Raw genomic sequence first — 12,683 nt, forward strand, 5'->3', positions numbered from 1 at the left:
TGGGAGAGGTCAGCAGGGGGCTTGCTGTACATTGCCTCTGAAAACATCACAGCCCCCTCCCTCAATACTCCTCTCAAAAGGCCTGAAAAGGAAAACTACAGAAACACTTCTGTCTGTACTCCAGAGAAAGGAAAGCCCTGCAAAGTTGTGTTGATGGACAGGCATCATCCATGGTCACCCGAAACTGCCCTCCGATCCGATCAACCTACATAAAAGAGGACAGATCCCCTTCCTTGTATTTAGTGGACTGGATTGGACCCAGGGGCGGACTGACCATTTGGAAACTTGGGTACTGCCCAAGGGCCCGGGGTCAGTAGGAGGCCCCATGAGATGCCCCTGGTACCTTTTTCATAGGCTTTTTTAAGTTTGGGCAAGGACACGGGCCCCATGATCCCCTATTGCCCGGGGGCCCCATGAGTTGTCAGTCCACCCCTGATTGGACCCAGAGGTAGTCGGGTGTAAAAAAAATGGGGGGGGGGGGGAGTGGAAGGCAAATATCCGCTTTAACCACTTGACCTCCAGGCTTTTCTCTGACACTTTTTTTTTTACACGTAAAAATCTGTATTTATTTCCTAGAAATTGTCTTCGAAACCCCCCCCAAACATGAGAGATTTTTTAAAACAGGCCCTGGAGAATAAAATGGTGGTTTTGCTTTTTTGTTTGTCGCACGGCATTTGCGCAGTGCTTTTTTCAAACTAATTTTTGAGAAAAAAATACACTCGCAAAAAAAATAAAAAAAATAGATCCCAAACATGTCACGCCTTAAAATTGCACATTCCCGTGCAACGGCGACAAACGACTTAAATTTTACTATCCATAGTAGTGGTGCATCGAAACTTAAGATTCCGGATGCCCTTGGCTGAAACCCGAAATGGATGGGGTTTTTTTTTTTTTTTCTAAAGAAAATAGTTTTTTTGGTATATATATATATATATATATATATATATATATATATAAATGTATTCTATTCGACTTTTTAATTACAAGCTTCCCGACCTCCCTATAGCTGAAATACTGCTACAGGGCGGCATGGGTGCGCAAAATCACGTGTGTATATATACATGATTTTGTATTGACGGGTAGGGGGCGTGCGCCCTACCCACGCCGCCGTTTGCGGCTGTCAATCACTGGGTCCCAACCGGTGATTACTCGCCAGTGCCCAATGATTGCCGAGGACCTCCGAAGGGGAGAACTGTTTATTTACTAACAGCTCTCCTCCCTCTCAGCTCGGGCACACTGCACAGCACAGCCATCCAGAGCAGTGAAGCACACAGACTCCGCCCCCTAGTAAAACACTCCCTGCACACAGTTAACCCTTTGATCACCCTACAAATGGCGGTATAGATACTGGAATTTTTTTTTTACTAGTAATGATGGTGATCGGCGACCTATAGCAGGACTGCACCAGGCATTCTGACACTGGGGGGGGGTACTGACTTGGTGTCACTGACATCCCCAGTGACACCAATACAATGATCAGTGCTAATAAGATTGTAAGCTCCACGAGCCGGGCCCTCACATTCCTTCTGCACTGAAATGTATTTTAATTGTACCGTCTCCCTTATATTGTAAAGCCCTGCGCAAACTGTTGGCGCTATATAAATCCTGACTAATAATAATAATATAAATCCTGTATAATAATAATAAAAAGCACTGACACTGTACTAATGGCACTGGGCAGGAAGGGGTTAACATTTTGGGCAATCAAAGGGTTAACTGTGTGCTTTTTTTTTTTTTTTACATTGTGTCCTGTGTGTGTGCTTCACTGTAAGCACGCTGCCTTGCCTGGCTCTGCTATTTGCTGCGTTTTGCATTTTTATTCTGCCCAGCAAAAAAAAAAAAAAAAAAAGCTGAACAAAGCGCAATAAAAATACATGTAGAAAAACGCAAAACGGACAAAAAGCAAACAGCAACAATTGGCCAGTCAGTGATCACATAGATTCCGTATGATGATCGGTGTTCCACTGTGTCCTGAGGACACAGTGGGCACCGGATCGCAGTGCTGCGTACTCCCAGGGGGCGCACAAGCAGGGGGCGGGGAGGCCGTTTATAAACGGCCACCTGACCCTGCACTGCCACCATCTGGCCGTTTATATACAACGGCCGGACGGGAGGTGGTTAATGCACGAGGAGAGTGCGCCCTGTTTTTTTCTGTCCTCATTTATTGTCATTACAGATCTGTCACTATCCCCCCAATACCACAGTTATTACCATACAGCCATATCTGTGGCAGCTGCAACTTTTATAACCCGCGTCATTTGTTAAATATATGTCGTACGCTGACATTTACCGATTTGTACATTTTTCAGTTCAGGTTTTAGACATCTTTCTGTGAGGATCCCACGATGGAGGATGAGCAGTGCCCTGTCTCCCCTGGTAAGACGATACTTTAACCACTGTTACCCCCCTCCCCCCCGTTTTTCGAAACGGCGCTACGTTACTTTAACTGACTATTGCGCGGTCATGCAACGCTGCACCTAAATGAAATTTCCGTCCTTTTTTTTTTTTTTTTTTTTTTTTTTTTACCCACAAATTTTATTTAGGTGGTATTTGATCACCTCTACATTTTTTTTTACTTTTTGCGCTATAAACAAAAAAAGACCGACAATTTTGAAAAAAAAAACTATTTTTTTTTTTTGTGCATAAATGAAAAAACAGGTTTGCGCTAATAATCTCACCCAAATTATTACAAATATAGTCGCATATATAACTATATAAATCTTTATAACAATAAATTATTAATCCAAATAATTGTGCAAAAAGTCCAACACCAACAAAAAAGTTTTTTCTGTGTTCAATAAACAATCTTCAATTCAAAACTTATTTTTCATGTGCAAAATGCAAAAACCACCGTGCATAAATCCACCACCGAATAAATTGAATGAACTCACCAGAGCAATATGCTGATCATATTATAAATCAGCGCTTTGTGCTCTGGGAGCAATAATCTGCAGGAGAATTTCAGCATATATAGAATGTTTCAGTATGGCACCCGCTTCTTCATAAACTCCAAATGGTACTCAGGAAGTAAGAGAAGAGAAGCTCATAGTGCACTAACATTTAAAAAGATTTTTTCATTTAAAATATATCATCGCACTCACAATAACTGGTGTCTAACCCGACACCAGCATAATCAGCGTTCTCAGCAATGAAAAACACAAAACACAACTTCCTCCGGCATCCACGGATGCCGACACATCAGGGAACCACGGATGCCGACAGATCAGGGAACGTCACATCCACAAGCTCCACCCTACGCGTTTCGTCACGTGACGTCCTCACGGAGCTGGTTTTGCATTTATGCACACACCTTATAGGTTAGGTTTTGCGGCTTTTTATATTTATTTTCACTACATAATTTAATTTTTTCATGGCGCTGTCCATATTTTTTTATTATTTTTTACTTTGTGCTTTAAAACATATCTAATAAAAAAAAATGTATAAATTAAGTTTCTTTTTTTTAATTTAAAAAAACTTAGGCCAAAATGTATTCTGCTACGTATTTTTGGTAATAAAAAAAAAATCCCAATAATTGTATTTTGATTAGTTTGAGCAAAATTTTAGTGTCTACAAACTATGGGACATTAACTGGAATTTTATTTATTTTTTATACTAGTAATGGCGGCGATCAGCGACCTATAGCAGGACTGCGATATTGCAACAGACATTTTTCCACTACATAGTTACATAGTCTGGCTGAAAAAAGACAAAAGTCCACCCAGTTCAACCATAAAAAAAAAAAGTTATAATCCTAAACAGCTGATCCAGAGGAAGGCAAAAAAACCCCCAGCAAAGCATGATCCAATTTACTCCTACAGGGGAAAAAATTCCTTCCTGATCCCCCGAGAGGCAATCGGATATTCCCTGACACTGTAATTGACACTTTGTGAGAACCAGTGACATGAATACAGTGATCAGTGCTAAAAATGGACACTGATCACTATACTGACACTGGTTGGGAAGGGGTTAACATCTAAGATGATCAAAGGGTGTGCCTAGCTATGTGCTTGGTGTACAGTAGGTGGTGGGAAGTGATGGATCGTGTTCTCAGCTCTGCAGAGACACACGATTCATGACTCCCCTTCCCGTCACAACAGAACTGTAACTAAACATAGACACAGCTCTTTTCTTCCTCCCTGGGGCTTGTAGATCAATTTTTGCTGTGACATTTCACAGCAGAAATGTCCCTCCGGCGGCTCACGGGTATATATATATATATATATATATATATATTTGTGATTTTGCACAGGAATGCCGCCCTGTAGCAGTAAAACTGCTATAGGGCGGATGGTACCGTATTTGTAAAATGCCCATATCAGCATCAGTATATCATAAAGTGCTGGTGTGCAATCAATGAACAATAAATAAATATGAAAAAAAAACCAGTGAAAACAGTTGATGTAAAAGTTGATGAGACAATTATGTCCAGCTCCCCAAAAAGATAGTGAATACTCCTGTGCAACCTGTGTCCCATCTGTGAGCCGGGATCAGCTAACATGAAGACTTTTTATTCTTCCTTCTCGGTACACTCCCAGTTGGTCCACAAAAATAATAAAAAAGTAAACAAAAAAAAGAACCAAATAGTTCTTTCTGTATAATTATATCAAAACCACCTATTTATTAAAAACCGCACTCACAATAATACAGAAATAAGAGGCATTCACTGTCACAGAGCGGGATGGTTTCCGTAGCTCACCGCTCCATTCGTATCCAGAGACTGGCAGCTCTCAAAGAGCCATGTACATCAGGCTGCTATTGGTGAACCGACATTCACTCTGTAGGCAAGATACCTCCCGGCGCTCCGCCCTACGTCTACGTGACTTCGTTGTTAGAGGGACATTAAAGTGTTTCTAAACCCCGGACCCTGCATTCACTATATCCGCTCTCCCCGGACCCTGCATTCACTATATCTGGTCTCCCCAGACCCCGCATTCACTATATCCGGTCTCCCCGGACCCTGCATTCATTATATCTGCTCCCCAGACCCTGCATTCATTATATCTGCTCCCCAGACCCTGCATTCACTATATCTGGTCTCCCCAGACCCTGCATTCACTATATCCGCTCTCCCCGGACCCTGCATTCACTATATCTGGTCTCCCCAGACCCTGCATTCACTATCACTGCTCTCCCTGGACCCTGCATTCACTATATCTGGTCTTCCCGGACCCTGCATTCACTATATTGGCTCTCCCCAGACCCTGCATTCACTATATCTGGTCTCCCAGGACCCTGCATTCATTATATCTGCTCTCCCAGGACCCTGCATTCACTATATCTGCTCTCCCAGGACCCTGCATTCACTATATCTGCTCTCCCAGGACCCCGCATTCACTATATCCGCTCTCCCCGGACCCCGCATCCACTATATCCGCTCTCCCCGGACCCCGCATCCACTATATCCGCTCTCCCCGGACCCCGCATCCACTATATCCGCTCTCCCCGGACCCCGCATCCACTATATCCGCTCTCCCCGGACCCCGCATCCACTATATCCGCTCTCCCCGGACCCCGCATCCACTATATCCGCTCTCCCCGGACCCCGCATCCACTATATCCGCTCTCCCCGGACCCCGCATCCACTATATCCGCTCTCCCCGGACCCCGCATCCACTATATCCGCTCTCCCCGGACCCCTCATCCACTATATCCGCTCTCCCCGGACCCCGCATCCACTATATCCGCTCTCCCCGGACCCCGCATCCACTATATCCGCTCTCCCCGGACCCCGCATCCACTATATCCGCTCTCCCCGGACCCCGCATCCACTATATCCGCTCTCCCCGGACCCCGCATCCACTATATCCGCTCTCCCCGGACCCCGCATCCACTATATCCGCTCTCCCCGGACCCCGCATCCACTATATCCGCTCTCCCCGGACCCCGCATCCACTATATCCGCTCTCCCCGGACCCCGCATCCACTATATCCGCTCTCCCCGGACCCCGCATCCACTATATCCGCTCTCCCCGGACCCCGCATCCACTATATCCGCTCTCCCCGGACCCCGCATCCACTATATCCGCTCTCCCCGGACCCCGCATCCACTATATCCGCTCTCCCCGGACCCCGCATCCACTATATCCGCTCTCCCCGGACCCCGCATCCACTATATCCGCTCTCCCCGGACCCCGCATCCACTATATCCGCTCTCCCCGGACCCCGCATCCACTATATCCGCTCTCCCCGGACCCCGCATCCACTATATCCGCTCTCCCCGGACCCCGCATCCACTATATCCGCTCTCCCCGGACCCCGCATCCACTATATCCGCTCTCCCCGGACCCCGCATCCACTATATCCGCTCTCCCCGGACCCCGCATCCACTATATCCGCTCTCCCCGGACCCCGCATCCACTATATCCGCTCTCCCCGGACCCCGCATCCACTATATCCGCTCTCCCCGGACCCCGCATCCACTATATCCGCTCTCCCCGGACCCCGCATCCACTATATCCGCTCTCCCCGGACCCCGCATCCACTATATCCGCTCTCCCCGGACCCCGCATCCACTATATCCGCTCTCCCCGGACCCCGCATCCACTATATCCGCTCTCCCCGGACCCCGCATCCACTATATCCGCTCTCCCCGGACCCCGCATCCACTATATCCGCTCTCCCCGGACCCCGCATCCACTATATCCGCTCTCCCCGGACCCCGCATCCACTATATCCGCTCTCCCCGGACCCCGCATCCACTATATCCGCTCTCCCCGGACCCCGCATCCACTATATCCGCTCTCCCCGGACCCCGCATCCACTATATCCGCTCTCCCCGGACCCCGCATCCACTATATCCGCTCTCCCCGGACCCCGCATCCACTATATCCGCTCTCCCCGGACCCCGCATCCACTATATCCGCTCTCCCCGGACCCCGCATTCACTATATCCGCTCTCCCCGGACCCCGCATTCACTATATCCGCTCTCCTCGGACCCCGCATTCACTATATCCGCTCTCCCCGGACCCTCCATTCACTATATCCGGTCTCCCCGGACTCCGCATTCACTATATCTGCTCTCCCAGGACCTTGCATTCACTATATCTGGTCTCCCGGACCCTGCATTCACTATATCTGGTCTTTCCGGACCCTGCATTCACTATATTGGCTCTCCCCAGACCCTGCATTCACTATATCTGGTCTCCCAGGACCCTGCATTCACTATATCTGCTCTCCCAGGACCCTGCATTCACTATATCTGCTCTCCCAGGACCCTGCATTCATTATATCTGCTCTCCCAGGACCCTGCATTCACTATATCTGGTTTCCCAGGACCCTGAATTCACTATATCTGGTCTCCCCAATCCTTGCATCCACTATATCCGCTCTCCCCGGACCCCGCATCCACTATATCCGCTCTCCCCGGACCCCGCATCCACTATATCCGCTCTCCCCGGACCCCGCATCCACTATATCCGCTCTCCCCGGACCCCGCATCCACTATATCCGCTCTCCCCGGACCCCGCATCCACTATATCCGCTCTCCCCGGACCCCGCATCCACTATATCCGCTCTCCCCGGACCCCGCATCCACTATATCCGCTCTCCCCGGACCCCGCATCCACTATATTCGCTCTCCCCGGACCCCGCATCCACTATATCCGCTCTCCCCGGACCCCGCATCCACTATATCCGCTCTCCCCGGACCCCGCATCCACTATATCCGCTCTCCCCGGACCCCGCATCCACTATATCCGCTCTCCCCGGACCCCGCATCCACTATATCCGCTCTCCCCGGACCCCGCATCCACTATATCCGCTCTCCCCGGACCCCGCATCCACTATATCCGCTCTCCCCGGACCCCGCATCCACTATATCCGCTCTCCCCGGACCCCGCATCCACTATATCCGCTCTCCCCGGACCCCGCATCCACTATATCCGCTCTCCCCGGACCCCGCATCCACTATATCCGCTCTCCCCGGACCCCGCATCCACTATATCCGCTCTCCCCGGACCCCGCATCCACTATATCCGCTCTCCCCGGACCCCGCATCCACTATATCCGCTCTCCCCGGACCCCGCATCCACTATATCCGCTCTCCCCGGACCCCGCATCCACTATATCCGCTCTCCCCGGACCCCGCATCCACTATATCCGCTCTCCCCGGACCCCGCATCCACTATATCCGCTCTCCCCGGACCCCGCATCCACTATATCCGCTCTCCCCGGACCCCGCATCCACTATATCCGCTCTCCCCGGACCCCGCATCCACTATATCCGCTCTCCCCGGACCCCGCATCCACTATATCCGCTCTCCCCGGACCCCGCATCCACTATATCCGCTCTCCCCGGACCCCGCATCCACTATATCCGCTCTCCCCGGACCCCGCATCCACTATATCCGCTCTCCCCGGACCCCGCATCCACTATATCCGCTCTCCCCGGACCCCGCATCCACTATATCCGCTCTCCCCGGACCCCGCATCCACTATATCCGCTCTCCCCGGACCCCGCATCCACTATATCCGCTCTCCCCGGACCCCGCATCCACTATATCCGCTCTCCCCGGACCCCGCATCCACTATATCCGCTCTCCCCGGACCCCGCATCCACTATATCCGCTCTCCCCGGACCCCGCATCCACTATATCCGCTCTCCCCGGACCCCGCATCCACTATATCCGCTCTCCCCGGACCCCGCATCCACTATATCCGCTCTCCCCGGACCCCGCATCCACTATATCCGCTCTCCCCGGACCCCGCATCCACTATATCCGCTCTCCCCGGACCCCGCATCCACTATATCCGCTCTCCCCGGACCCCGCATCCACTATATCCGCTCTCCCCGGACCCCGCATCCACTATATCCGCTCTCCCCGGACCCCGCATCCACTATATCCGCTCTCCCCGGACCCCGCATCCACTATATCCGCTCTCCCCGGACCCCGCATCCACTATATCCGCTCTCCCCGGACCCCGCATCCACTATATCCGCTCTCCCCGGACCCCGCATCCACTATATCCGCTCTCCCCGGACCCCGCATCCACTATATCCGCTCTCCCCGGACCCCGCATCCACTATATCCGCTCTCCCCGGACCCCGCATCCACTATATCCGCTCTTCCCGGACCCCGCATCCACTATATCCGCTCTCCCCGGACCCCGCATTCACTATATCCGCTTTCCCCGGACCCCGCATTCACTATATCCGCTTTCCCCGGACCCCGCATTCACTATATCCGCTTTCCCCGGACCCCGCATTCACTATATCCGCTTTCCCCGGACCCCGCATTCACTATATCCGCTTTCCCCGGACCCCGCATTCACTATATCCGCTTTCCCCGGACCCCGCATTCACTATATCCGCTTTCCCCGGACCCCGCATTCACTATATCCGCTTTCCCCGGACCCCGCATTCACTATATCTGGTCTCCCCGGACCCTGCACTCACTATATCCTCTCTCCTCGGACACCGCATTCACTATATTCGCTCTCCCCCTGGACCCTGCATTCACTATATCTGGTCTCCCCAGACCCTGCATTCACTATACCTGGTTTCCCACGACCCTTAATTCACTATATCTGGTCTCCCCGGACCCTGCATTCACTATATCTGCTCTCCCCGGACCCTGCATTCACTATATCTGCTCTCCCAGGACCCCGCATTCACTATATCCGCTTTCCCCGGACCCCGCATTCACTATATCCGCTTTCCCCGGACCCCGCATTCACTATATCCGCTTTCCCCGGACCCCGCATTCACTATATCCGCTTTCCCCGGACCCCGCATTCACTATATCTGGTCTCCCCGGACCCTGCACTCACTATATCCTCTCTCCTCGGACACCGCATTCACTATATTCGCTCTCCCCCTGGACCCTGCATTCACTATATCTGGTCTCCCCAGACCCTGCATTCACTATATCTGCTCTCCCAGGACCCTGCATTCACTATATCTGCTCTCCCAGGACCCTGCATTCACTATATCTGGTTTCCCAGGACCCTGAATTCACTATATCTGGTCTCCCCAATCCTTGCATCCACTATATCCGCTCTCCCCGGACCCCGCATCCACTATATCCGCTCTCCCCGGACCCCGCATCCACTATATCCGCTCTCCCCGGACCCCGCATCCACTATATCCGCTCTCCCCGGACCTCGCATCCACTATATCCGCTCTCCCCGGACCCCGCATCCACTATATCCGCTCTCCCCGGACCCCGCATCCACTATATCCGCTCTCCCCGGACCCCGCATCCACTATATCCGCTCTCCCCGGACCCCGCATCCACTATATCCGCTCTCCCCGGACCCCGCATCCACTATATCCGCTCTCCCCGGACCCCGCATCCACTATATCCGCTCTCCCCGGACCCCGCATCCACTATATCCGCTCTCCCCGGACCCCGCATCCACTATATCCGCTCTCCCCGGACCCCGCATCCACTATATCCGCTCTCCCCGGACCCCGCATTCACTATATCCGCTCTCCCCGGACCCCGCATTCACTATATCCGCTCTCCCCGGACCCCGCATTCACTATATCCGCTTTCCCCGGACCCCGCATTCACTATATCCGCTTTCCCCGGACCCCGCATTCACTATATCCGCTTTCCCCGGACCCCGCATTCACTATATCCGCTTTCCCCGGACCCCGCATCCACTATATCCGCTCTCCCCGGACCCCGCATCCACTATATCCGCTCTCCCCGGACCCCGCATCCACTATATCCGCTCTCCCCGGACCCCGCATCCACTATATCCGCTCTCCCCGGACCCCGCATCCACTATATCCGCTGTCCCCGGACCCCGCATCCACTATATCCGCTCTCCCCGGACCCCGCATCCACTATATCCGCTCTCCCCGGACCTCGCATCCACTATATCTGCTCTCCCAGGACCCTGCATTCACTATATCTGCTCTCCCAGGACCCTGCATTCACTATATCTGGTTTCCCAGGACCCTGAATTCACTATATCTGGTCTCCCCAATCCTTGCATCCACTATATCTGCTCTCCCCGGACCCCGCATCCACTATATCCGCTCTCCCCGGACCCCGCATCCACTATATCCGCTCTCCCCGGACCCCGCATCCACTATATCCGCTCTCCCCGGACCTCGCATCCACTATATCCGCTCTCCCCGGACCCCGCATCCACTATATCCGCTCTCCCCGGACCCCGCATCCACTATATCCGCTTTCCCCGGACCCCGCATTCACTATATCCGCTTTCCCCGGACCCCGCATTCACTATATCCGCTTTCCCCGGACCCCGCATTCACTATATCTGGTCTCCCCGGACCCCGCACTCACTATATCCTCTCTCCTCGGACACCGCATTCACTATATTCGCTCTCCCCCTGGACCCTGCATTCACTATATCTGGTCTCCCCAGACCCTGCATTCACTATACCTGGTTTCCCACGACCCTTAATTCACTATATCTGGTCTCCCCGGACCCTGCATTCACTATATTGGCTCTCCCCGGACCCTGCATTCACTATATCTGGTCTCCCAGGACCCTGCATTCACTATATCTGCTCTCCCAGGACCCTGCATTCACTATATCTGGTCTCCCAGGACCCTGCATTCATTATATCTGCTCTCCCAGGACCCTGCATTCACTATATCTGGTTTCCCAGGACCCTGAATTCACTATATCTGGTCTCCCCAATCCTTGCATCCACTATATCCGCTCTCCCCGGACCCCGCATCCACTATATCCGCTCTCCCCGGACCCCGCATCCACTATATCCGCTCTCCCCGGACCCCGCATCCACTATATCCGCTCTCCCCGGACCCCGCATCCACTATATCCGCTCTCCCCGGACCCCGCATCCACTATATCCGCTCTCCCCGGACCCCGCATCCACTATATCCGCTCTCCCCGGACCCCGCATCCACTATATCCGCTCTTCCCGGACCCCGCATCCACTATATCCGCTCTCCCCGGACCCCGCATCCACTATATCCGCTCTCCCCGGACCCCGCATCCACTATATCCGCTCTCCCCGGACCCCGCATCCACTATATCCGCTCTCCCCGGACCCCGCATCCACTATATCCGCTCTCCCCGGACCCCGCATCCACTATATCCGCTCTCCCCGGACCCCGCATCCACTATATCCGCTCTCCCCGGACCCCGCATCCACTATATCCGCTCTCCCCGGACCCCGCATCCACTATATCCGCTCTCCCCGGACCCCGCATCCACTATATCCGCACTCCCCGGACCCCGCATCCACTATATCCGCTCTCCCCGGACCCCGCATCCACTATATCCGCTCTCCCCGGACCCCGCATCCACTATATCCGCTCTCCCCGGACCCCGCATCCACTATATCCGCTCTCCCCGGACCCCGCATCCACTATATCCGCTCTCCCCGGACCCCGCATCCACTATATCCGCTCTCCCCGGACCCCGCATCCACTATATCCGCTCTCCCCGGACCCCGCATCCACTATATGCGCTCTCCCCGGACCCCGCATCCACTATATGCGCTCTCCCCGGACCCCGCATCCACTATATGCGCTCTCCCCGGACCCCGCATCCACTATATCCGCTCTCCCCGGACCCCGCATCCACTATATCCGCTCTCCCCGGACCCCGCATTCACTATATCCGCTCTCCCCGGACCCCGCATTCACTATATCCGCTTTCCCCGGACCCCGCATTCACTATATCCGCTTTCCCCGGACCCCGCATTCACTATATCCGCTTTCCCCGGACCCCGCAT

At 53.3% G+C, this 12,683-nt stretch overlaps 1 protein-coding gene across 2 annotated transcripts in view; it reads left to right on the forward strand.

Moving 5' to 3' along the window:
- The window catches only part of LOC149466153 (uncharacterized), a 42,062-nt gene that overhangs the window by 506 nt on the left and 28,873 nt on the right, over positions 1-12,683 (forward strand). For both annotated transcript variants that reach the window (XM_089672762.1, XM_089672761.1), the window contains exon 2: positions 2,310-2,376. In XM_089672762.1, coding sequence (XP_089528888.1) covers positions 2,346-2,376 — 31 coding nt within the window. In that variant the 5' untranslated portion in view covers positions 2,310-2,345. The remainder of the gene's footprint in view (positions 1-2,309; positions 2,377-12,683) is intronic.

This window comes from Staurois parvus, unplaced genomic scaffold (genome assembly GCF_062004578.1).
Source record: "Staurois parvus isolate SC_StPar_1 unplaced genomic scaffold, SC_StPar_1.0 ptg000132l, whole genome shotgun sequence".
In the NCBI taxonomy this organism is placed as follows: domain Eukaryota; kingdom Metazoa; phylum Chordata; class Amphibia; order Anura; family Ranidae; genus Staurois; species Staurois parvus.